General features: G+C 38.8%; 1 protein-coding gene across 4 annotated transcripts in view; it reads left to right on the forward strand.

Annotated features, from left to right (window-relative positions):
- Nucleotides 1-26,667, forward strand: part of FAM171A1 (family with sequence similarity 171 member A1) — an 85,721-nt gene that overhangs the window by 49,442 nt on the left and 9,612 nt on the right. For all 4 annotated transcript variants that reach the window (XM_071560492.1, XM_071560493.1, XM_071560494.1 and 1 more), the window contains 3 exons: nt 4,993-5,085; nt 10,038-10,196; nt 15,632-15,808. In XM_071560492.1, the coding sequence (XP_071416593.1) occupies nt 4,993-5,085; nt 10,038-10,196; nt 15,632-15,808 (429 nt within the window). The remainder of the gene's footprint in view (nt 1-4,992; nt 5,086-10,037; nt 10,197-15,631; nt 15,809-26,667) is intronic.

Consider the following 26,667-nt stretch of genomic DNA (forward strand, 5'->3'; position numbering starts at 1 on the left):
AAAATTAGGGTTCAAGTAAATTTGGAACGGTCCCAGGCTTTATTATACCCAAATCACAACTAAGTATCACCCCAGATTTGATAATTAGATGGGGCCAAGGCCATGCCAGGTTCTAAGTGCACTAATATTTAAATAGTATTATGTGTTCCCAGGGCACAGTTAAATTCCAAGCCTTGGCTCTATTTTATTTATTAATATCAAGATAGCCAGAAGGACTGCGAGACTTGCTGCAAGGTCAAGCAGCAAATGTATTTTCAGAAGGGGAAAGGAACGTGAATCTCTTCAAACTCAGAATTATGCTTTAGGCATTTCAACATGCTGTTTACTTATCTGCATTCACTTGCTTCAGATAAGATAAGACTGACTTCTTCCACATTTTCTGTACTGTATTCTGCCATGTTTTCAGCTACTTAATGGAGCTACAGCAAAGATTAAGCCAGGTTCTTTGGGGTGTGGTGAAAGAATAAGAAGTAACCGAAATGAGTTACAGCCAGAAGTGTTACTAATAAATAAAAGGCAACAATTCTTTACAGCAGCGGTGGTCAAAGATTGGAAAACGTTGCCCAGAAAAGCTGTGAAATCTCCCTCTGGAAAGACATTCAAAGCTGTACTGGATATCCCTCTGCTTGGTGGACGCAGGTGATGTCCAGAAATCCCTTTCAAGCCATTATTGTTCTGTGACTGTTTAGAAATTTCCTTAGGTTTTTTTCTTTTTAAATAAGATGAAGTGCAGCTTCCTCAACATACTTCACGAGTTTCCTTAAGACACAATCTTCAATGAGTAAAGCACACAATAACCTTTTTTTGTCTTGTGTCTTATATCTTTCTGACTCACACTCCAGATCTTTTGAATGCGATATATTCCTCCATAGCCTGGAGCTTGTTTGGTGAGGTTTTTGCTTGTTGCTTTTTCTTAAATACTGATTTTGAGGGTAGGGTATGAAACAGGGCATTTTTATTTAGTAAGTCATTGAAGTTTAAAAAGCAGTAATTGTATAGGTTCCACAAAATCTTTCTTTCCATGGCTGAAACGTGAGCTTTACTTACGTAATCGATTCCTTTCACCTCCGATTCTCTGCCATTGAAACTGGGAGGTAGTTTGCCATTGATTTAATTAGAGGCAGAATCCTTTCTTTTGCATTCTGTACCTTAAACTTAATCCTTTCTTTGATTAAAGAAACAACAAGGTACAACTTGATACGTCCCATGTAGATTTAATAGGATTGTTCTTAGAATGTCCTGAAAAGGGACATGACATACAAGTTCAGGTCCAAGATCCTTAGGCTGTTATTTTTTGTACTGACTAAGATGCCTGTAGTCTTTAAAAAAACTTTCCAGGAACGGTTTGTATTTAAATGACATGTAATTAAAGGCCTGTCATGCTTGTAACCAGCACACTATGGAAGGTTTGAAAAATGTGCAGGTGGTTTTATTTTTAAAACTGGTTTGAATGATGGGGAACAGGCCACATATCTCAATCTTCATTGTGCAGAGTGCAGCCTGGGCACACCCATACAGCAGGATCCTCACTTCCTGAAAAAGTCTTTTAACAGTTTCTAGAAGCTGTCACCCCCACAGAGCAGATCCCCCACTCTGAGCAGCGTTACGCCCATGGCAGTGTTTTAAGCTGTTGTGCCATTCTGTGTGCTGTGGTAAATGAACTATGGGCATATGAACTTCAAATGTGGAAATGATAACCAAAAGCAGGGAGTAGATTTGAAAGCTGTAGGATGGTCATGTATAAAATGCTGTAGCAGAACATTGCCAGAGGATCAGGATTCTCCCATCACAGTCAATACGCATTAGTTACAAGCTTATGCTGAAAAGCTGTGCAGCCAGTGAACTCAGGACATTATTGTAATAGCTTCAAGAAGTAAGCATTGAGGGTTTTCTGTTCTCATAATTTGGCAGAAATGAACTTTTCTTATATTAACCAAAATAATTACTAGCTCTTTACCACTTAAGCAGGAGGATTATTTATTTACATAGTGATAAATGGTAGGAGGAAAAGATTAAGATCTCTTTTTCCATTAAATTATGTATCAGCAGAGCCATGACTCTACTTATTAACAGTTCATTAATTTCACATCACTTGAGTTGTTGAAGTGTTCATGATGGAAGATGGGCTCATTGGTCTGCTCTTTACTATGTATAGATTTTTCTTTGTAAATAATTTGGAAGAAAACATTGTGACTGGTAATACTTATTTTAAAGGACAGTCTTTTGGGAGTAGTGTATGCAATGAAGAGAGGGCAGGTGCTGAGACAGCACAGTTCAGACTGGCTGGTAAGGTCAGTGTCATGGTTTACTCCAGTCATCAACTAAGTACCAGGCATCTGCTCACTCCCCCCCAGCCTCCATGGGGTGAGGAGTAGATTCATAAAAGGTTAAAAACCGTGGGTTGAGATAAGAACAAATGAAATAAAATGAAATAAAATTTCATTTGAAATAAACAAACAAATGAAATAAAATTTGATTATGATAATAATAAGAGACATAACAAAAAAAGAGTGAGGAGTAAACCCCAGGTAAAACAAGTAATGCACAATGCATTTGTCCAGCCCATTCCTGAGTGGCAGTCGACTTTTCCCAGACAGGTTGTCCCAGCTTATATACCGGGCATGACGTGGAGTATCCCTTTGGCCAGTTTGGGTCAGCTGTCCTGGCTGTGCACCTTCCCAGCTTCTTGTGCAGCTCCTCACTGACAAAACACAGAAAACTGCAAAGTCTTGACTAGAGTAAGCACTACTCAGCGGCAACCAAAACATCAGTGTGCCATCAGCCTTATTGTGGTACTGAATCCCACTGTACCTTACCTGCTGCAGAGAAAAAACTAACCCAGTTGAAACTAAGCCAGTCAAAGCAGACTGTGGCAGAGGATGATGCTCATGGTAGCTCTGGGAGAGGAGAGCTGTAAAATAAGGTAAAAACTGAGAAGGTGGAGTATAGTATTTCAGGACTTATCCTTGGTGCAGCTACTCAGGGAAGTGTGTGTCCAGTTCTGGATCCACACTTCAAGAAAAATGTTTAAAACTACAATTTTATCAGGAATGATTAAAAGATTGGAAAGTATTGCTTACAGGGAGAGACTTAAAAGTACTTAATTTATTTTGCTCACTAGAGAGAAAGTTCAGGGGGTAATTTGATCATAGTCCACCAATACCCTCATAGAGAACAGGAAACTGGTAAGAGAATTCTTCTGTCTTGTGGGCTTGTATAAAAGGAAGATCAAATGGCTGGAAATCTAATCTCAGTAAATTTTGATGGGTAAAGGGGCACATAATTTAGCTGCCATGATAATTGTTTACTAGAACGTTGATGTTGTGGTGTGTTCTTCACCACTAGAGACATGTAAAAGAAATTGGGTAGTTTTTCTACCACATGTTTTCAATAGCTGTACCTAAACTTGAATTGGAAGCAATAATTAATATAGGGAAGGCTGTAGTTATACAGGAGTAGGTCTAGATCATCACTCTCATCTGGCCTTAAAAACTATGTCTTTCTGTCTTTGTCATGCTGAGAAAAGATTGCACAGAAAAACCCAAGGGAAGTTTAGAACTTATATATTCATTATAGTCTGGCTTATGTGGAAGATGTTGGCATGTTATTGTATTGAGCTCCCCAGGGTGTCTAAATTGTGTTAGCTTTCTTCATACAAATTAAGTTACTGGAGCAAAGACAAACAAATTTTGTGATTGTGTGGCTGTAGTGCTACTTACATGAGCTTTCATACTGATGTTGCCAGATATGTAGATCTGTTTACATGTGGGGCGTTGGAAAGAAATTTCTCAGCTGTATTTGCAATAAGATGATATTTTAATTTATTTTATTTTAATGTTCATTTATATTGTTAAGACCATCATTTAGATGGTGGTTCTTATCAGTGTGTTTCTACTCCTTTCTTCTCCTTTCTCCTGTACTTCTGCCAAACACTAAAATTTCTGATCTTTAAAAAGAGAATGCATTTCTTAAAACAGAAAAACAGTAGTCTCCCTATTGGTACCTAATATCTATATGGGCTCTTGGATTAAATAATGCATATTAATTTAGAGGAAATTTATGAAGTTCCAGAAAATCTGAAGAGTTTACACTGTTCTTCTATTAACTGGTTCTGGAACTGTCTTCCTCAGCTTGTGGTCACTTCAGACTGGGGTGAATACTTTCCAGGTGCAAATGTAGGATGCTGCCCAATTACCACAATTATTAGTCTGCATGAGTCTTCTTCTTCTGTCTTTGACAGCCACATGTGGACTGTAGATAGTCATTCTCCATACTTTTTCCATGGATGTGGGAGTCAGGTGTTCTCGCTGGCAAAGGTGTGTGTGCTTAAAGCCACAACCCCTGTAAGGACTGTCAGTACCCAGAGGAAAGGGAGGTCCTTGCAGGCAGACATTTTGCAGAAAATATCGTTTATGTGTCTCCTTTCACACCACTGGTAGGATGACAGTAGTGCTGCTATAAATGGCACTTCTCTGGTGTAGGTGGTGATTCAGTAAGGACAATCTGTATTTTAAAGCAAATTACTCAGACTTACTCATCATACTTTGCCTTTCTGTATGACTTATGTAAGCATCTCAAAGTACTTAAAAGTTAGGTTTCATTAAAATCTTTCTGAGGTAAGAAGTATAGCTATTGCACAGAAAAATAAATCAGCCAGAGTGTTTCTCTCCTCCTTACGTAATGGTATGTCCTTCTGTGCAGCTGGGAATGGCTTCATGAAACCCTGTTTTACACTTCTGTGCTTCAAGCTACTATGTAGGATGTGCAGGAGGCAAAGCACAGAACATGTTGTTTAGTTCAGTAATAATTACTCTGGCAGTGTAACTGTTTGGTTTAGAAAATGCGTGTGGTTTCTGTCATGTATACAGTATGATTTTAATAGTTTGTGTGGCCTGCTTTTGCAGAAATGAAGAAGAAAGTAAGTGCTGTTGTTGCTGGGTTATGTTTATGAGAATTTAAATATATCCCACTTAAACCACTTCTCTCCCACAGTGTTCTCTTCACTGAGCCTCGGCCTTCTTCCTGAACGCTCAGCTACTCTGATGGTCTATGACGATGTAGTCCAGATAGTCTCAGGATTTCAAGGTATGCTGACTTTCGGAAGATGAAATTGAAATTTGAGGGACAGTAAACAAAAAACCTGACAGCCTGATACTTTCTGAACTCTGTTGTGTGGGTGAGACTGGTATTCTGTGGGGAGTTCTGAGTTCCCTGAGGAATGCTTCTCTGGGGGATGGTTCTACCAAATTAATAGCTGAATTCATCCCTAACTGCTGTTACTAGGGAATTCAAGTTACACAGTAATAAAGGAGTTGGGACTTTAATGTGCTATTTGAGAGCTAGAGATTAAATTTCTTATGCTCTGTGTTGGCAGTTTTTTCATCTAGCCTCATTTAACCATCCTTGCAGTAGACATTTTCTGGTGTTATTACTGTCTAAGAATTTTCCCTAGTTCTATTATTTCTTTGGTTTCTTGCTTCCTAGTGTGAATGACTTAGAAATTTGGGGCACAGAAAAACTGCAAATTTATCATATCTGCAATGTCGTATACCTGATATTCCCTTGGACCCCTTGTCAGACTGCCTGTAAACCCACATCCTACAGGATTAAACAGTGTGTTCAAAAAATGAAGTTTGAATAACCTTCTTGTAAGGCTAAACACAGACGTTGGAGCAACTGTAATATCAGACAGATGAACAGTGTTCTGAATTGCACAGGAAAGAACAGAATACTCATCTAACTTAGGGCTCCAACCTAAAATAGCCCAACTGATGGATTGCTGAGGTGAGTCTGTTAACAAAAGAACAGAAGCTTTTAAAGATACCTTGATGACACAGTGAGCACTCTTACTGTCCATAAATGATGTCTTATTCACATGTCTTATGCTTACCATCATTTTAAACTCTACTGGTAGTTAACAAACAAGGGAATACTGCCTTCAATAATATTCCAAGATAACCTTGTTTTATCTGCGGGAATATAATACAATTATGCCTTCCTGCTGTATTTTTTTATAGTTAGAAACTGTCCAGACACAATAGGCTTTTCATTAATGGTAACACTAGATGCGACTGGAGCTGTAAAAGCATTAAACAAATTAGGTAGCTGATGGAACGCTCAGAAGGAGCTGGAGAACAGCATAGCTGCTGTACGTGTATTCTGCAGTTTGAGAGCTGACATTGTCTAATGGGGTAAATTAGATGGATGGTGGACTGTGTTAAACCATAAGGGATTCCATTAGGCAAAACATGAAACATTGTTTACCAACAGTATTCTACTATCATAATTTATTAATATCTTATTCTTAGGCAAATGCTGTAATATTATACAATTAACTAAAAGAACAATATTTTCATGTTTGCAGTTTTCTTCAAAAAAAAGGCTATGTTAAAGGACTATAGGGACATGTAACAGCTGAATGAGACTCATAAATATTTTCCACATATTCTTGCTCCCTTCAGTGAATGGGTACAGTGTCTTCCCAATATATTTAAATTGGATGAATACAACTAGTTCTACTGGGAAGAGGAAGAAAGTGGTATCTGAAGTATCCTAAGGGATTGCTATTTGAACTCTCCATCTTGCCCAGTAAAATCTATTTTATGGGTCCAGTCCACATTTCTTTTCTTGAGAATTCTCTTGTAATGAAGCCTAAATGAAAGACAGCCTAGACATTGTTCCAGTATTTGAATGGAACCTCTCTAGTCTCAATCCAAAATCCTTGTGACCTACTTTTTCTCTGTTATTTCTCCAATTTACTTCCCAGTAACCTCGTGCTGCTTCAAAAGAGCTGATCAGGAATTACCTTAATGCAAAAATGAGAGCAAACCAGAACTCATTATACCAGGAACAGGCTGGGAACACTGGTGTTTGAAGCACCAGTCAAAGGGAAAGAATGGCCTGTCTTAGTACAGTAAGTTACCAATTGCATTTGAATAATTAATCAAGCAAGCAACTTATTATGCAATTGAGAAGTTTGTCTGAATTGATGCAGGCAGCTTCATTTTCATGATGGCATTACAATCCACTGCTGTGCTCTGTCAGTAATTGTGAGGGATGGAGCTTGCCAGCCACTGGGTCATTTAAGTTATTTAATACTGAGACAGTGATGAGCTGAGCTTCAGCATTCAGTGAATGGGAGCTGTATGAGGGCCCTCTATTTGCTTCTGACCTGTGAGACATCAGACATAATGAATTAGTGAGACTTCACATTTTACTTCACATGGGTTAAAGCTCAAATGCTGGTGTGGTGCCACATGTCAGACATCCAGCATGACATGAGGTGCCTTACAGGGACTCTCTGAGGTTACATCTTCACTGTGCCCTGGCAAACTGGAGCTGACAGCATTCGAATCATGGCTGATGTGTTGACACAAGGATGTTTAAAGAAGATAAGATCAAGGCTCTGCAGTCCTTTACCTCATGGCACTCACAACGTGGAAAGAGCTCACGTGCCCTTTTAGACTTGAATGTGTTTCAGTGTTTTAAGTAAAAACTAGGTATCTTCAGATAGAAGTGATACTAATAGTCCACTGTCATTGATAAGTGATGACTTGTTGAAAAATCAGAGTCTGGTCAGCAGAAGTTTCTCCAGTTCACCACTTCCAATTCCCTCAGTAAGTCTATCCCCAAACATAGGCCCCAAAGTCCACTATGACCTCTGGTAAAGGAGTACATTGATTTATCTTGTAGCAAAGTGGTGAGAGAAGGTGAAAGCCTCGGTAGCTCCTTCCCTCACAGGCCTTTTGGTGGTGCCTCCCAGTCTTCTGCCCCTTTGAAGTCTTTTGCCAGGTGTGGGGAGACCCAATTGAGGAGCCGAGGGGAGAGTCAGGATGAGTGGCAAGTTTTGGGTGAATATCAATATCAAGCAGTTTGTTGTTCTTGGGTGTGAATTAACTGCTTTGCACTGATTTATTGTATTTGTAAGCACTATCTGCAGAGGAAGCTGTTTCTTCACCCACAATGCTTGTATATGAGTGGATTGCTGTGCACATTTCCTGCCATGTTTGGATCTCAGACATAAGAATGATTTTTGCTGCCTGTAGGATTGAAGGAATTGAGGTTGGCTTTCTGAGTCCTCCTTCGGCAGCTCATGGCAGCTCTCCCAGTGCTAAAACCTAACCATTCTTTTAGTAGAAACTCCATAAACTACTGTATTGCAGACTCAACAACCGTTACATTCTTTTTAATGTTTAATTAGTTGATGTCTTTGGAAATATAATACCAGTTCCTGATGACTTGAAAAATGCATCTTAACCAGAGACAGCAGAAAATCCTACATTTTTACGTTGAAATGCTAGTGATAATCCTAATGTCAGTTTCTTTGTTGACTTTTTTCTTTCCTGTTTTGTGAGTGTTTATCCCCATGGGTTTTAGGAGCCCACACAGCAGTGCAGTCAGAGTTTCCCAAGTACCAGAGCAGATCTGTCCCTGAGGTAGAGCAAACTGCTACAGTATTGCAGAGCACTCATGAGATGAGTCTTCCCTGAGTTCATTGCAGCCAATTTATATAATGTTTTATATTGTTTTCCATTGAAGTCTAGAAATTGGATAAGGGAGAGTTCTTCCCATGTCACTTGGGTGTTATTTAATGACTGTCTTAAACTCTTAAGGATACTATCAGTCTTGAGAGCTTTCTCTAAACACGTAAATGTTTCAGAAGTTAGGAAATAAAAGTGATTATATAGCTTTTTCTTTCAGAATTATCAAAGAAATGACAGCTAAACAATGATCAGCTCTTCAGCAGTACTTACTCCCCTGCACAAAACTTTTTTTTAGCCAATACCAAGTTTTTTTCTGTTGTTTTATGTTTTCTTATATCTCGAGTTCCTTCTAGAAAATTATGCAAGAAAAGGTTTCAGTCTCTAGGTTAATGACACTGGTAGTTACAAAGCTTAGGAGCGAGTCAAGCTCTTTATTGTTTCTCACAGTGAAGCTACATGTAACCTAAAAGTGCTGTCAGAGACTAACAGGAGAAAAGATGCAGAATTATATTGACTTGACATCTTTGAATCACATAGTCAACTGTGAATTAAGAAAAAAACTGCTTGCTTCTTGATTTTGTGCTGTGTGGGAAGTATTCTGTGAGTATTCAAAATGAACTCTGGAGAATACAATAGCTTTTGATTTAAAAATAAATTTGCATGTTGTGCACACGAACTTGCAGATGGAGTCTTGCTGTGTGTTGCTAAACAGTATTAATGGTGAGTATCCTTTGAAAAAGGCTATTGACTTTATAAGCTGGGATTCAAATGAGACAGGAAATGCCATAATACATGAAACAGTCTTAAACTATGTTTCAGCAAAGATCCTTCAATTAACACCTAGTGATCTTTAAAGAATTACTAAAAACTGTACAAGACAGAGGAAGAGAAATCTTACATGCCAAATAATCTCATTCTGTTTACATGTGTTCCTTGTGTGGGAAAATATGGAGAACCTTTTCACCCAAGATTTGTCAAGTGAATCTTTTCATTCAGTGATTTAAATAGAGTGACTGGTGTCAATTCCAAAGAGAGTTATCATGGCCAAAGCTTTGTGAAAACTAGACACAGAAATTACACAAGTTAATTGAGACTGCAGGTAGAATTGCCTCTTAGAAAATAATTTTAAAGAGTATAAACTTTATCTTTCTATTTCAGGACAAACAAAATTTAAACAAATATGGTGAACTGGATGCTTCTCCTAAGTATCACATGCCCTACCCCTAAACTTAGTTTTAGTTCCAGTTACACCGTTAAAAGAAGTATGTCATGAAATTGGAGGTGATCTGGGGAAATAACATAGTCAGAAAAGCTTCAGACATGAGGTGCCTCCACAACTTGGGTCTGTAATACTTGTGCAAAAATAACAGCAACTTCAAAATAAATGTAAAAATACTGGTTTCCCTTCTCTTCCATAATACTCTTTTAATGTCTCTCTGTCCTTCTCAAATTACTGCAATTTATAATGAAAAAAAATGTGGAAGGGCTGCCATAAATAAGAACACCTAAATATTCTGTCCACCTTGGATATAAAGTTACTTTTAATATTTTCAGGTGCACGGACTCAGCCACAAGTTCACTTTCAGAGAAGATCTGTGAAATTGCCAGAGAACACTAGCTACAGTGACTTGACGGCATATCTGACTGCAGCCAGTTCACCCTGGGAAGTGGACAGTTTCCCTTATTTGCAGGGATTAGATGGAAATGGAACAGGTAACCCACTACTTTGATTTTGTTCTGATTTCATATTGGTCCAGGGCTTGACTTTTGGTCATACAATTTTTTCCTTTCCCCATTCCAGCAAATATTCTTTCAAATTTGGGTAACATCATTTCAAATGTCCTACCATAATGCTGTTGCAAGTGACCAAGAAGGCAGGGTCCACTGTCCCATAAATGGGGACACAGAATAGCAAGGATCAAAACTGCCTGGCCTTGGGAGATCAGAAAAGTTGCTTACACTTACAGTCCATACCTGAGCCTCCCAGTGGGTTGCACATGCACATACAAGATTGGAAATTAATGTGTAGGAACAAGAGAGAATTTAACTTGTGGATGACATGGAATTATTTTTGATCTTTTTTCTAAAAATAAATAAAATGCCTATATATCAAGGATTTAATACTGTCTTATTTCAATGGCTTTGCTGTTACTTTTGAATCTAGCTTCCAGCCAAAATATGCAGATTCATCTAGGACCAAAGGGAAAATAATGAAAATTCATAATAGAAACACAACCACTGTTAAATTCAAAGTTGTAATACATTTTTGTGACTGCAGCTGCCTGTTACTCCTCTTCCACTTTTCACTCAGTCTTAATTGATATAATTTGTGTTTTGTGTGTAAAAGAAAAAAGCAGAATCAGGCACAGAAGCCTTAGATTCTTAAAGTGCTGGTGTGAAAAGGAGAATGTCTACACTGTGCCCATTTTGGGTTAGAAGGATACTGGTGTAGCAGAAGAGATTCAGGCCAGTAATTAGAAAAACCTTAATATGGTGAGGATAGTTTAAGCTGTAGAATCATTTGCTTGAGGATGTTGGACAGACTTAGACAGTGACTTGTGAGGGTGGCATAGGCATAGCTGAGCCTGCTTTGAAGCAGGCAGAATATTCCCTTGAGGTCTCTCCCTGCTGTTTCTCAGGATGCATTTACTTGTGATGTGTTGATCTAAGTGACTTTGAACGCCAGGCCATGTGTGTAAATGGTAGCTTGCTAGCTTCTCCCTTCTTCCCTTTGTACAAACCTGCATATATCCTTTTCTATTACAACAGTAAATGTGTCTGCTACCTTACCCCAGTCCTTCTGTCTGCTCCAGTGAATGCATCTCATCCTGTCTCATTCTATCTCTCTGTTATTTTCCTACTCTGATCTTCAACCTTCAATTTTCTCTGACTTTTCATACTCAGACTTGATCAAATATCTCTTTATCTTTTTAAAATGAAGGAATGCATTTGATCTCATTCATTTGTCTACTTCTTCCTTTCTTTTTATCTCTAAACCAGTTGAACAAACTAATGACAGTGAGTATGGGATTCCCCTTTCCCAAATCTTTCCTTAGTACTCTGCAACCCATTATTGGATTTATTTAGTGAGCACAGGTCTTGCCAAGGTTTCAGATGATCCCTGCGCAACCAGGACATTGTCTGTCTCCTCTTTTACCTTTTATCCCTCTATAAAACATATTAGCGCACCTTTGGTTTTTTTTAGTCTTCTGTGTGCTTGCATGACAAAGTTTTCTACTTGAGCATGGGGACCCAGGATTTAACTTTTAGCCTTCAAGTAAAGATTTATCACAAAAGACAAAAATGACTGGCAAAGAAATGTGGCTTAAGACTAAGAGCCTTGTTTTCTGAATACTGTAGTATTCAGGATAATATAATATAGCCTACAAATACAATATATTTTAAATGCATTATAGTATAGGTTAAATGTTCTCTTTCTTTAGTGGAAGTTTCTCCTTATGTGGAAGCATGTAACTTTAAAATCCTAAAGTTGCATTGACTTCATTTTCTGCGTCTCCAAGTGACTTGGTGAAGACTTTGCCTGAAAAACTTTTGAAGGAATAAAAACTTAGGTCAATACTTGGTGATGATTTTTTAATATTTCTGTTATCAAGAGAAAAAAAAAGTACAAATTTTAGCATTCTAAAATGAGAAATTTTGGAATTTGGCAGAACACTGCCTCTTCTTTCTCTCCTACCTCTCCTTCCCCTCCAGTTACTCCTCTGTCCTTTCAATTTACATAGCTATAGAGTTTTGGAGAGGTCCCTCCATTTTTTTCAATCAGATCACTTCTTTGGCTAGTATTTGTCCAGAGTGACTTTATAGTTTTAGCTCATTCTCTATGAGTTCAACAATTTTAATAAAATCCCAACTGGGTATTGAATTAGTAATATGGAGCAGTGAAAATTCATTGTATGAGTCAGCATATTCAAAACATAAAACTCCAAAGAATTTCATTCCAAGCAGTGACAAGCCTGCCAAGTGTTAGCTTGTTGTTTATATTAATCACCAGTTGGAAAGCAGTAGGATGATTTCAAAAAATCTTGTCCTTTAAACCCCACTAAACAAAACTTTCCATCATCTGTGTCAATGAACCAAGCTGACTAATAACCATTACTCCTCCTGCTTTTGTAGGCCCCTTGTTTCTTTCTAAAGAATCATGTCTAAAGTGGCAGTGGATTTTCCTCTGATAATTTTAGAGCTCTTTACAGGTCACTAGATGTCACAAATTACAAGAAACAAATGAAAGCTGACATTTATTGAAGTCCATTCGCATTTAATGTGTGTGTATGCTTATCACTTTTATAGGATGCGAGAGTTTCATAAGCATTGATTTTAATTTGCCTTCACAACAGAAAAGGGAAACATTTATCTTTTTAACAAGCATTAACATACTGAACAAGGTAGCAAACTGAACAATTATTTCTCCTTGCTAGAGGTCAGTGTATTTCAGATATTTCTTCATCTTCTAATACAACTTGTTCAGCCCAGTTCTGAGTGAAGTGTCCATGCGCTTTTAAGTAAAAAAGATGTGATGTTTCACCACCAGAATGCTTTTTCTGGACTGAAAAGTCATTTTTACAGATACACACTTTATCAAGACAGTAATAAAAGAAAATCTTAAAACTTTTAATATCTAAAAATATGTAAAATATAAAGCATGATTTAATCTTTTATATTAATCTAGAATCTGAAGCCATACCTTTTTTGCAGTTGGAATTTGCAGATGCCAAAACATGGTCAGGTTAAAATGCTTAGCGAAAGGAATTTATTTCCCTGATACCAGCCTGAGAACCTTAGCGACCCTAGTCCTGGGGACAAGCATCAATTTGCCAAAAGTTACAGGTGCATGGAAGAGACAGTGTGTCAAACAATCAGGAACAAAGAAACAACTTTTCCTTCACCAATTCTTTCCTCTGTCTCATAGTGTTAAGGGGATGATATTGTGAACCATTGGAGCCTGTAACATACAGATGCATGGGCAGGCTGGCAACCTTCCCCTAGGCCCTGTCTGAATTTTCAAACCTCATGCTTCTGTTTTCAGTCTGTCAGCTCTGTGGCTCTGTTATGTGGCCCTGTTCACAGAGCCTGTTTCCTCAGAGCTTCAGTCCCTCTAAGATAAGCACCTGCCCCTTCTTTTGCAGTTGATGAAGGCAGTGCCCGTGTCCCTTACATGTCAGCTGTGCAGCACTGACACTCGCCTGGAAATCTGGGGAAAGTGTGTCAGAGTAGATGCTTTAGTAAATAAGCAACATGCAAAGTTACTTGTGGTTGTTTTCCATTTCTTTAGTTTGGCACCTCTTGCAAAATCCAAGGAATTTACAGTTCGGAGGAGTGTTATCATCTCTTTTCCCTTCCCTTTTTCACTCCCTGCCCCATCCTTTCCTGGTGATGTCTTAGCTCTGGTGTGAACTGTTACTGAGAGACATCAAAGTTAATAAAGGCCATTCCTTGAGACTTATTCACTGTTAGGAGAAATCATAAAGGTCTCCCTGCTTTCCCATCATTCCCTCAAGTGTCCTTATCCTAATGAATGAACACTGTTGCAGAGATACGGCGAGTTCCTGAGGACTCCTTGTTGTGCCAAAACTGCTGGGTGTGAATGTGCTCTCACAGGCAGTTCATGCACATGAGACACCAGGGTTGCATCTCTGCCAGGCAGGCACCCTGTTCCTTCTCTCGGATCAGCCCCTGGGCAGGACGTGCAGCCGCAGCCCAGAATGACACGGTGGGGGCAGCGAGGATGGTGCTCTCAGCAGCCATGAGGGTCTGGGACACTCGAGCCCCTTGCAAAACTGGAAACTCCTTCTCTTCCAATTTAAACTACTCCCACTGTTGCTTTGGGCTTCAGATCTAACTTGGTTTTAAACCTCAACTTTGGGGTTTTTTCACCTGAGTACATAGGTATATCTGGGGTATTTACCGCGGTCATTGATTCATTTGGTTAAACAATTGAAGGGTTATAATGCTTTTTTAAATCGTGTTGTCATGAAGTAACACTCATTGGCATGCAGTTTAAACATGAAAATTAATTATAGTCTTACCTAGATAGAAGATAACATTGTATATCCTAATAATCCACTGTTTTGGTTTGAATACTTTGGCAAAATGCCAAGTATAAACTAAAGGACAAAGTTCTCTTCTCCCCCTGCTGAGAAAAAGGGAGAAAAAATACCTGGACACGTAAACTAGAACTTAACTAGTTATATATTTACACAAAAAGGGAAAATTAAAACTAGACTACAATATAATGCACACTTACACAAATTAGATGCAACAAATAATTTTTTCACTCTATTGAAGACAAATCTCACCATTATAGCTACAAATCACCTAAGAGGACTCAATCCCCCGAGGGACAGACCCAAGCAGAGAGAAGATTGAGAATAAACATTTTATTTTCCTGTAGATAACATAGCAGTGAGGTGGTGCTGGGCCTGATCAGAAGAGCAGCACAGAGCACATCCACCTGCACCACAGCCAGCCTCCTCCTCCACTGTATTTATGTCCCGGTTTGCGTCATCTGCCATGAAATATTTCTTTGGTTGCTTAAGTCAGGTGACACCTGTCGCTCCTAATCTATGTACCACTATTAGGGCCTACTAAAATCAAGGCCTACATCTAAGGCCTAAGCTACCACATCTGTTTAGCTTGGCTCGTTGCAGCGAAAGGCCAAAGGAAATGCAACCTGTCATTCTGAAACATCCTTGCAGTGCCACTGTTTATTTGGGTGTTTGTTAATTATATGTGCACGTGAGGCTGTAATAAAAGACTCGTAAAATAATTTTTTTTGCCACGATTATGGCTGTGATACTCGTACAGATTTATTTAAGATGAATTAAGATGAGAAAACATATGCAGGAGATTATTTGCATTGTAGTTTTCTTGTCTTCAGATTTTGCCAAAATTAAGTGAAAAATAAACCCATACACCTCTTTCTTGAGTTTTGTGGTTTGGGGTATTTCTTTGTATGGGACAGGTTGTTGGTTGGTTGGTTGTGTTGCAGGTGTTTTTTTGTAAGGCAGAGAGGATTACTGCTACCATCCCTTGAGAATTATGTTCAAGTGGTGTTGTGGTGTTGAACCACATGGTGTATGTTCAATTTTGGTACGTTCTGTAGTTCCAGTGTTCATTCGCTCTCTCGGTAGGAAACAGCACCAGGTATGACCTCAATCCTGTCACTGCCGTCAGCGTCCACCTCCTCAGCAGCGATGGGACCCCCGTGCCCGTGAACGGCCCCATCTATGTCACGGTACCTCTGCCAGCAAACAGCAACTTGAAACACAATGCACACGTTCCAGCATGGAGGTTTGACCAGAAATTTGGTAGGTAACATCTCATTGTGGTTCCCTAGTTGGCTTCACTTCTCTGAGACTGGCGTCTTCCTGCATTTATTTTGTTCATATAGTAAGGTCTGCACTGGAGTACAGAAATCTGTTTTCTGTCTACAAGAAGACTGAGTTTTACTGAACCAGTAATACCTATGCAAATATACTTAACTAGCGTTGCGTGCTGCTTTTAGACAAAATGTTTTTGTAAATATACTATTTTGCAATTATTAAATACTTTATTTGAAAACTGTCTTGAGACAACTGGATTTCACCTACAGACTGAGCAGCAGAGAGACATATTCACTGCAGCATTGTATTGGAAGTCTGGAGAAATGAGAACTTGCCTTATCTTTGCCAGCAGCCAGCTGTCTGACCTTGGGGCCTTCTCTTGTCTCAAGCTCTGTTTCCTGCCTGTCAGATAGGAAATGTAGCACTGACTTCTTCTGTAAATCACTTTGAGATTGACTATCAAGGAAAGCACATGTAAATGGTTTAAACAAAATAATTTAAAAAAAAAAGGCAGAAAGCAAAATTCATGAAATATTTTGAAAGGACAGAATGATGAATCAGTAAAATCTGTAAAATGCACTCCGTTTTTTTATATCACAGGATAATGTTTGCCATTGTGAATAGGTGTTTTCACAGAAATACATGGTTTAGGCTCTCTTTATTTTATTTATTTAATTTATTTTCTTGCTGACTGGTATACTGTAATGGCCTTTACAACTTCAAAGTTTAAAGGATTAAGGAGTGCATAAATCTTGTCCTAGTGATCCCCCCTCGGTTGTTGCACTGTGCCTTCTGAAATATGTATCAGAGGGTTGGTCAGAAAAAGAAGAGTAGATGGTGAGAAAGGTAGATGCCGTGAGGAAGAGACAAAGGACCCAGAAATGCAGGATCTGTACAGACAGTTGGTGGGGCTTTTTCGCTGCAAGGCAAGTGTTTTGAGCCAGTTGATGATCACATCCAGAAACAGAACAACAAGCATGAAATCAGCGTGTTGGAGGAAGGGAGGAAGAGAGAGGTGAAGGGGGAAATAATGGTTTTGCTTCCTTCCTCACTCCCTCTGTTTGCTGAGAAAGATGATGTATTTTCAAACAGCTTTCCTATGGATCTTTCATCAGAAGTTGGTTGTATTAGAGAGTGAACCAGTAGAGTTTAACGAAGAGTAAATTTGAATATTATTATAAAATGGAATAGTAGAAAAAGAGTGCAATGAATGGATTTGGAGTTTTTCTTAACTGTGGAAATGTAATTTTTCTTGTGCTGTCCCGGCAGCAAGTTTCACTGTGTTCTTCCTGAAACTGATTTTGATTTTCGATTCTAGAAATCATTTTGTTTTCCCTTGTTCAAAAAAAGACAAGGGAGACTGACTCGTTTACTTTCCCCACAAGAAGCAGTCCTTCCCCAGTCCTTCCTGTCAGCTGTGTTAGAGCTGCTGCCTGCCTTATTTGTAGTTACTTGCTAGTAAAGTGGTTCTGATTTTGATTATGGAGCTTTCTTATTTATGGCCAAATTTCCATGCCCCTGCAGGGATGCCACAAAAGCTCTCTCTTAAGTATGGAGTATGATTTTTGCTTCTGTATATAAAGAGCTAGTTACCCTATTATGTGCAGTATATATTAGTATAGATAAATACAGCTTCGCTAATTAGTGTTGCAGGCTTTATGCTCCCAATCTTGAGACAAGTCCAGACTTGCCTGATTCATGACAAACTACTGGAGTATTTGTGGTTTTGAGAAGAGAAGGCATGAGGACCACTAAACAAAATACATCTTTGTCAGTCCACTTAGCGTCACAAAGCCATGGAGAGGAAGGTATTGAAGGCATTATGCTTTAGGCTGCTTCTCACACTTCAGCTGAGTAAGCATCTTTCCATGCAACCAAAATTGTTGAACAAAGATGCATTTTAAGCCTTGACTGCAGCATGCCAGTTCTGGTAGAATTTTGGTCATATCCCAATGAATTTAAATTAGAGTAACCTAATTTAATACATAGAGCAGCCACACTATCTTGTACGGGCTACATTAGCACCCTAAGGGCTGTCAAACTAGCCATATGTAGCATGAACATGGAGGTGTCCTGTCATTCCCCCATCCCTATAGTGCTTGGACTGTGCAGGGCGGAGGATGGATAATGACTGGGATAGCTCCATGCTGGAGAAATCCTTAACTGGCAAGTAAGTTGTTGTAACCCATTTGGATCACCAGATCTGTGCCTTGTTAGGATAGGACCTCTAACCTTATTATTCTGATTTTGTCTTTCATTTCAGGGCTGCTTTTTTTCAGTGCTAGTTATACTAAGGTCTTGCCTTAATAGATTTTCAGTGGCTTAAATTTTCACACTTGTGTCTGAACACCTAATAAGTGCCAGAGATGGGAAACCCTGCCTGTATTACCAGGCAGTGACACGGTGCTTCTCTCTTGTGTATTAGCAGTACAGTGGATGCTTGTTCTTGCACCCCATTGTTTTTGTTTAGAATCCATGTGATTGTCATCATTGCTGCATGAAGTACAATTTCTGCTCTAAAAAGCAGAAATATTTTTCACTTTTAGAGAGAATGGAGAAAGGACAGAAATACTGCAAATATGTTTTAATCCTTAGAATCTCGTATGTTTTGCTGAGCTCATGATGTATTGATATGAACCCAGAGGCATCTGATTGGAAGTGCAGAGATTTTTATAATTTCTACAAAAATGAGGCATATCATGGCAGCCAAAAATAACTAGTGGATTTTTAGGATGTTTACAATAAACAATCTGTATTTTCATGACCATATTTTATGTCCTTGGGAGAGAATGGGGAGAAGCAGCATATTCTGCTTAAGGCTGAGAGTGGCTCTACTCACACTGAGGCAATCTGCTGCATCTATTTTATACTGTTCCAAATGAGATTTTTCATTATGAAACAAACTTACTGCCTTGTGTGCACAGCAAGCAAATTAAAGCAGTAATACCTTTTTGAATAGTTAGTAAAATGAAGATGAGCTATCAATGCCTTGGAGATGTTTTAAGGACAAACAAACCTTGTTAAGGCTAAATCTAACCTTGTTCTTGTGTTGGTCCACCACTGTTTCTTGCAGCATTTCTTAGTGTTGGTAATAATAAACACAGATGCATTGATGTTATAGAGACATATATGCTAAAATACAATTTAATCATTCCATGCTGCTGACGTAACATGTCTCTTGAGTTTCAAACTACTGTGAGAGAGTGGTTTTATTTCATAGTACACACTGAAAAGTTTGAACATAGAGATAGTTTTTCATTTTTATAGTCACGATTGCTCACTGGGGTTTTCTGGTGTTTGGGACTTTTTTCTCCTGCCAAGTGCTGTCTTGTTTTTCTCAAAATCTGAGAGGGGCTGAAAAACTTCTTTATCTGTAAACAGATGGTTGGGATCATGACTTCTTCCATGTATATTTGCCTTGATGTCAGTAGGATTTACAGCAATATAATTAATCTCTCTATTCTTGGACACCAAATTTCTGTTCAAGACTTCTTTCTAGCCTTGTCCTCTTCAGTCAGAAATAAATAGTACAGATCCCAGTAGAAATGAAACTTTGTACCTCCTCTGTCATCTCCAGCTCCTAACAGCTGGACTGAATAATACAGCACTTGCTCAGCTGTATTCTTCTCAGCCCCCATTTAAATGTTTTGGGGTTTTTATGTTAAGGTTTCTGGTTTTCATTGAATTCAGTGAACAAAACTCTTTAAGTCCAATGTTCTCCATTTTAAGTTCTCTGTTTCATCCCATGTGGTATGGAGGCACCTAGACCTCTAGATCCACATCTGGAGCTGTATAAAGGACTTCAAAATATTATCAAATATTGCAAAACACATAATGAAGAAATGTGATTTATTAATATGATGCATCTGCTTGTTTATATTTATCCAAATAACAGGAAAATATTTTCAACACTGTTTTCAGTTTTGTGTGCCAAAGGACTCTGGATTGGAAGGGTCAAACCTCTACCTTTTTGTTTCTCTTTCCTCAAATGAGTTATTTCTTGCACACGACATGTAAATGAAGTTCAGAATACTGTTTCTCTGTTCCTCTCCCCAGGCACTTGGTATACATCTTTGATGTGACCTTGTTATCTTTAAATGACGAGCTTCTTTGCTCCTTCTTGAAGAGGATGTTTTCCCAGTGCCTGAAACTTGAACCGTGTATTAAAGTAAAGCAATGCCAGAATATGGAGAAGAGCATCTTGGGAAACTCTGTAGCTTCATGAAACACAGTACTTTATGTACTCTGCTGTTCTTGGTCAGTACTTTCTGACTGCATTTAATGCCATAATAGATTTCTAAATACATTTAAAAGTCTGATACTTGCTTTTTCTAGTTGACTTTCTGCCTTCAGTGGTAAAATTTCCATTGATTTTTGTAGAGTCAGATTTTCCTGATATTTCTTTCTCAACAAAATGAAGATAATGTTTTCTGTGCTCAAAAGTCATAGGAATATACTTAGGTATAAACAGTATTGGTGCCTACTTAAACTTATCTGCACTATGGTTTTCCTGTATTTCATGGAGGTGCAATAATGCCTGGTTTTTGTTCATAGTGTTTATAGGGAGAAAGCGACAGCTACTGTCAGGCAGCAAATGTAAGCAGATTACTGTACATCTACCTGTCTAGTTCACTGGACATTGCTTGCAAATAAGATGATTTGTAAAATCTCTGATTTAAGCTTCCCACATGGTAGCAAAGATAATCCACACAAAGTAATGATTGACTTAGAGTTTAAAAATAAAATGTGTTTCTTTTTGTTGTGAATTTGATTAACTACTGATTGCCACCACATTCATACACTACATGAGACAGAAAATAATCATTTAACAGAAACATTCTCAGTCTGTCACTTGGTTTGACACTTGGTGTGAGGACGTGCCCCTGAACTTGGATAGATGTCTTGCATTTGGATTGCTTGCAGCTGCACACGTGGCCTGGGACTTCATGCATTTCTCCATGGGTTTTCATAGAATAGGATCATGGAATCATAGAATCGATTGGGTTGGAAAAGAGCTCCAAGATCATTGAGTCCAACCCTTGGTCCAACTCTAGTCCATTTACTAGATCATGGCACTCAGCGCCACGTCCAATCTGCGTTTAAAAATCTACAGGGATGGTGAATCCACCACCTCTCTGGGCAGCCCATTCCAATGCCTGATTACTCTCTCTATAAAGAATATTTTTCTGTTCTCAAACTTAAATTTCCCCTGGCAGAGCTTGAGCCCGTGCCCCCTTGTCCTATTGCTGAGTGCCTGGGAGAAGAGATCAGCCCCCACCTGGCTATAACTTCCCTTCAGGGTTTTCTATGAGAGAAATGGACATGCTTAGGAAATTACATTCCTCGCCCCCAAAAGCTTGAATTTCATATAATCAGATCCAGAACACATGGTTCTAGACCAGATTCACTGGTAATATGGAGATTTGTTTGCAAAATGCAAGGAGAAAACTGCAAAAGTTCATAATTGCACTATTTCTGTCATTTACAAATTCCTTGACAATTTGATTTTGACTCCCTTTTTTATCTCAGCTGTGAAGGTTAAATTATTCTGTAAGACTAAATACACTAAGGAATACAAATTTTTAACTAACTGCTCTCAAAGAATTTCATATTTTTTGTGTTGCCATAGAAATGGCAGCTACCAAACCCAGCTTTTTACCATGTCTACATAATAGGAGCAGATAACATTGCAGAGTATTAGACAGACCTCAGCACTGAAAGGAAAAGCTCTTCCTCCAATGCTTCACAGTGTAGCTCACTGAGGTATGTTCTCACTGTCATGTTTTCCTCTGGAGAAGATCATAGGAAACAGTTGTGCTTATTTATTAATATGTGTGTTTTTTTAAATGGATGTTGTGGCTTACACATGTGAAAGTGCTGTGACTGGGTTGTTTAATCCTCTCCCCACTTCATACACCATCTGAGTTGCATTTATGGCAAACCAGACACATGGTATGGCGTGGTGGTGGAGCTTAAGAGGGCATTGAAGGAATCAGGTTGATGCCAAGGACTAGTGATATGTGCAAATAATCTCCTAATATGTAGTCAAGGAAATGAAACTGGAAACAAATCCCATGGCTTCTGGGAGCAGGTTTCCATAATGCGGTATGTGTTGTGTCATGTACATGGCCCTGTAGCTCCACCTAGAGAAGCCACGCAGCAGGTGGGAAGAAGTGGACAACAAAACTTCTGAAGTGGAGAAAAAGCCTTTGAACTTGTGCAGCTGCATGAGTTGAAGACGACCTGGACATAGGTGAAAATCCAATCAGGGGTGCATAGAGCAGGAGTGGGAAGTGTCTAGGTGGGGCTGGAAGGGGCTGATGAGGACCTGGGACAACCTTCCTCTGCAGCCTTGCAATGGTCAAAACCCAGTGTGTGTCTGCTTCCACTTCTAGTTTGAAAAATAGAAACTGAATGTGAATGGTATGTGAGGCAGGAGGAAGGAAAAGGCATGCAGTGTTTTGAATTGCCTTGTGCTTTTATTTATTACTTATTCCAATAATCTTGTCAGTAACTGACTGACTGTGATTAATAATGTGGAAAAGAGAATTTTAAAGGCAATGTCTTTCACATATACCAGTAATGAGGGATGGTGGTCCAGCAAGCATAATAAGCTTTTCCTTTTGAAATACAGTTGTTATCCAGTAATTATGTATGCCAGTAATTTTCTTTAACAAGTCTCTTCTGTTCTGGCATTATGGAAGGAAATACTGAGGGGACCAAAGCAATGCAAGCAGTTCTGTGGACAACATGCCCTGCCTTCTGCCTAGACATAATTAAGATTATTGAATAATGAAAACTGGCATGTTCTTTTGTTAGACATCTGACAGGTGATTTAAGGGGGGAAATGAGAAGAGATGGCAAAACCCACAGAACTTGTCAGACATGAGCAGTAAATCGAACCATTAGATTTCCTTGCCAGAATCTTCAAGGTATGATGGTAAAAGGGTTTCCCTTATAGTACACCAAATAATAGTGGTGCTGCTAGAAGAGAAGCAGTATTTAGCCCTGAAAGGCTTGTGTAACAAATTTGGTAAGAGTAGAAGAATAAGGAAGGCATGGGCTCAGAGCAGGAACTTTTTTTTTTGATGTTGCATAGCAACCCACCCCCAAAAAATTGTAATTGAATTTCTAAACCTGTGTGTATTGTGGGGAAGGCGAGGAGGACAGTCAGCTCTACAAACACTTAAGAAGGAAGTTTTCAATTTCAATGGCTTTTAGCTTTTTAGAAAATGAACAAAAGTAAACCCCAAAATCTCATCCTTCTGTAGTAAAACTTGCCCTGCTGATTCAGATTAGAGGTGATTTTTGGTTGGAAGGAGAATCTGATAAGCAGCTTTCAACTGGTAGAATGAAAAGCTACAATTTATGTATGTCAGAACATGCTTTACGAAGTTATTTTCACAAACTTGCCCTTGATTAACTCTTCCTAATAACTCTGCCATTTGAAGTGTCTAAATCAATTACTTCTAGAAGCACTGTTAGTATGTTTTGAATATCCTTTGCTGTCCCACACTGTGTGATAACGACCTGCCTCATTCTTTTTGACACATCTTCGTTTAACTGTGAATCTCTGCCTAAGCAGGCCAGTCTTACAGGACGTCGCAAACATCACAGAAGAGATCCATGCTGAAAGAAAAGCACTTCTCATTAAGGAATATTTATTTAAAGCATCTATGCTATTAAATAGTACAGTTAAAAGTATCTTTCTTTTCTTTACAAAGCTCTTTTGTCCAGGGAAGATAATCTTATGAATAAAAATAAATTAATATAATGGGATTATGTTTAATTTGCTCTCTGACTAATTAAATCCTCTTATTTGTTAAACCTATTGGATAGAAATAATTCATGTTGTAAATACCACAGTTTTGGTTCCCTGCTTCAGTGGGATTGGATGATCCTGTTAAAAGAAACAACATGAAAAGCAAACAGTATTTGATCGATGGAAGAGTTTTCTACCAACAGCTCACATGTAAAAGTAATTTATGGAAATAAACTACCATAGCTACCATGTATTTAAGCAATATTTAGGTTTTATGACTGTCCTTAGGGGAAGCTGCTGGCTACAACACTCCTCTGACAGTCATTTACCAGAACTGTTTTGATCAGCAATAGGAAAAATACACAGTCACAGCCTGGACAAGTCCCTGCAGCAGTGGTGATTTGGGAAGCTCTGGAATGGTCAGTTTGGGAAGTTCAACCTGAAGTAAGCAGCATTATACATCCTCCCAGAGAGCCATGTTCTGTGCTGGGGTGCCAGTGAGCAAACTCCCCTTGCAACCAGAAGACAAGAGGCGAGTTTGTCTCCATTCTTCTTGAGTCTTAACAAGAGTCTGTGTCTGTCTCTAGAGTGGATTGCCTGGTGTGGCAGCCCACCCTGGACAAAGCATGGTCCTGCTGCACATGGGCCAGTAGGATGTTTGCCATTTGCTTGAGCTGGAGCAGTGTGAGATTGTCAGCATGCACAGTCACACACAGGGAAGCCACAGCTGTGTGTGTACAGTTCCCTGGATTTCACTACAAATCAATTTAAAGTAATAGGGTCTAGCTTTAAAATATGGAAGCAATGTCTTACTCAGAGGCATCACACATCTAGAGTACAAAAGCAGTTTCGTTCATGCTGCCTTGTTCCAGCAAGCTGTCACATTGAATAGTTAGTGTCTTTGAAGACAACAAGACATTATTTTCTGGGCAGACCAGCCGTACGTGCAGTGACCTGATTGTGCAGGAAAACAGTCTAGAATAGCTGTTCTGTAATGGCTTCTCTGCAAAAGCTGCTCAACTGGGCATTCTCCTTGCTGAAAGTTTCACGTTTCAATTGTATTCAGAAGTAAACTAAATTAAATTACAAAAAGATGTTTTTAATGCAGAATGTGTGTTGAAATGGAGATCTCATGTACAGACCTTTTTCTGTTAAATTTACACACAATAAGGTCTCCTTGCCCCCACTGACAAGTCCCAAGTACTGCCTGAGATAAATAAACATGCTCATCAGAGTCAAAGTTACTGCAAAGTATTAAGATGCTTCTCTTTAGCAGAATTTATTTCTTCTGCTCTGCTGAAATCTTGAACTTGTCTCTGATTTTTTGCAGCCAGATGGAGCTCAGTTTTCTTTATCTGATTGGGTTTTGATTTGCGTATCTTTAAAGTACTCTGATTTTTATGTTCTTTGTAGTGCTCTCTTACCTTGCTTTTAAGTTCCATATACAAAGGAGTGATAGGTAGATGTATTATAAGCCCTTTAAGAGGAAGTGGAGAATAAATTTGTTAAATTACACCATTTATTCAAAAAAGTCAGAAACAGGCAATATCATTTTGGTGAGGAAAGCGTTAAACTTCTAGATTCTCCCACTGCCATTGGTGTGAGCCAGGAGATAGCTCCCCTGACTTGAATCTTGGATCAGCATGTTGGCTCCACTGAGCAGTAACAGAGGAAAAAGAGGAAGAGAAATGTAAAAATGATCTATAAGCAAGAATGTCTCTATATACAGAAGTTTTCCATGAAGCACCAGACCGTCTTAAAGAATTAATGGCAAATTCGCCCAAATCAAATCATGCAGTGCTTACAAACTGTACTGGGCTTGCTGTTTCTGCTCCAAAGATGTATTGACAAGTTTTCTTTGAAACTACACAGTTTTGAACAAAAATTGTCAGTTCCATTACGTCCAGCTATTTTTGCTATTTATTTTTATATAATCCTGTATTGCTTGTTACTTAACAGTTATTGTACATCAAGTATAAAATTTAATAAGCGGTGAAACTTGTTGATTGTGCTGACTTGTGTGGGGAGAGAACAACAAATTAAATTACTATAACACAGCCATGCAGGGTAAGACCTCTCTTCCCCCCTAAATCACCCTTGTTAGTTCTGCAGTTGTAATCCTACCCACACAATAAAAACCGAATGCTGTTTGCTCTTCATACATTTGCAGGCTACTGCATAGGAAAGGACAGAAAAATTGACATTTATCCACTGCCCCTCCCTTGTTTACATCAGTGTGTGAGGATACGGGATTAATTCATTTTTAGAACAGGAAAACATCTTGTTTCCCACTTCAAGGAAGAACCTGGAATAGTATAGGGAATCTGTTCTCAAGGCTGCACAGCAGTGAACTCTTGGTCACTTAAGGCAGCTTGAAATGCTGGGAGCATTCAAATATCAGTCAGTCAGTACCACGCAATCAGGTTTTGTTTGTTAGAGGGTCCAGCTCCTTACAGCCAGGCATTGCATGTAGGGAGCCAGAAGAACACTACTTGTTAATGATACTTGAAAAGCAATCAGGATATTAGAACCTCTAAAGGATCGAATATGAGAGAGACCTAGAAATGTTTTGCTGGATTTGCAGAATGCTGGAGGCATTCCCTCAAGTAATACTAGGCTGACTTTCAGCTATTTGATCACAGAAGAAACAATACAGGACTTTGTGTTTCAACTGTTTCCACTCCAACCTGTTCTGCGACTGCTGTTGTGAAGGATGGAGTTCTTCATTCTCTTCATCCCATAATCTTGGAGGATGCTCTATTTTATTAGTGGCCTATTGGTCATAAATGGTGAAAGTTTAAGAGGAGAGTTTAACACCGAAGTGTTGGACTAGGAGAGCATTAAAAAAGGGCAGATGATGAGAGTGTGTACCTGTGGTTTCCAGGAACCCACACTTGGTGTCATCCTGATGAAGGAACTTGGGACAGTGCCATTTAAAAAGCAGTTATTTTCTGTCATCATATACTAATTTGCAGGCTATGGTCAACTAAAGCTTCATTGCTCTTGTCTAAAGATGACCAATATTGGATATATCTGTTACACTTTTGAAATTCTTAACAGTCCATAACAGAGAGAGGGAATT

This window comes from Pithys albifrons, chromosome 7 (genome assembly GCF_047495875.1).
Source record: "Pithys albifrons albifrons isolate INPA30051 chromosome 7, PitAlb_v1, whole genome shotgun sequence".
NCBI classification, from domain to species: domain Eukaryota; kingdom Metazoa; phylum Chordata; class Aves; order Passeriformes; family Thamnophilidae; genus Pithys; species Pithys albifrons.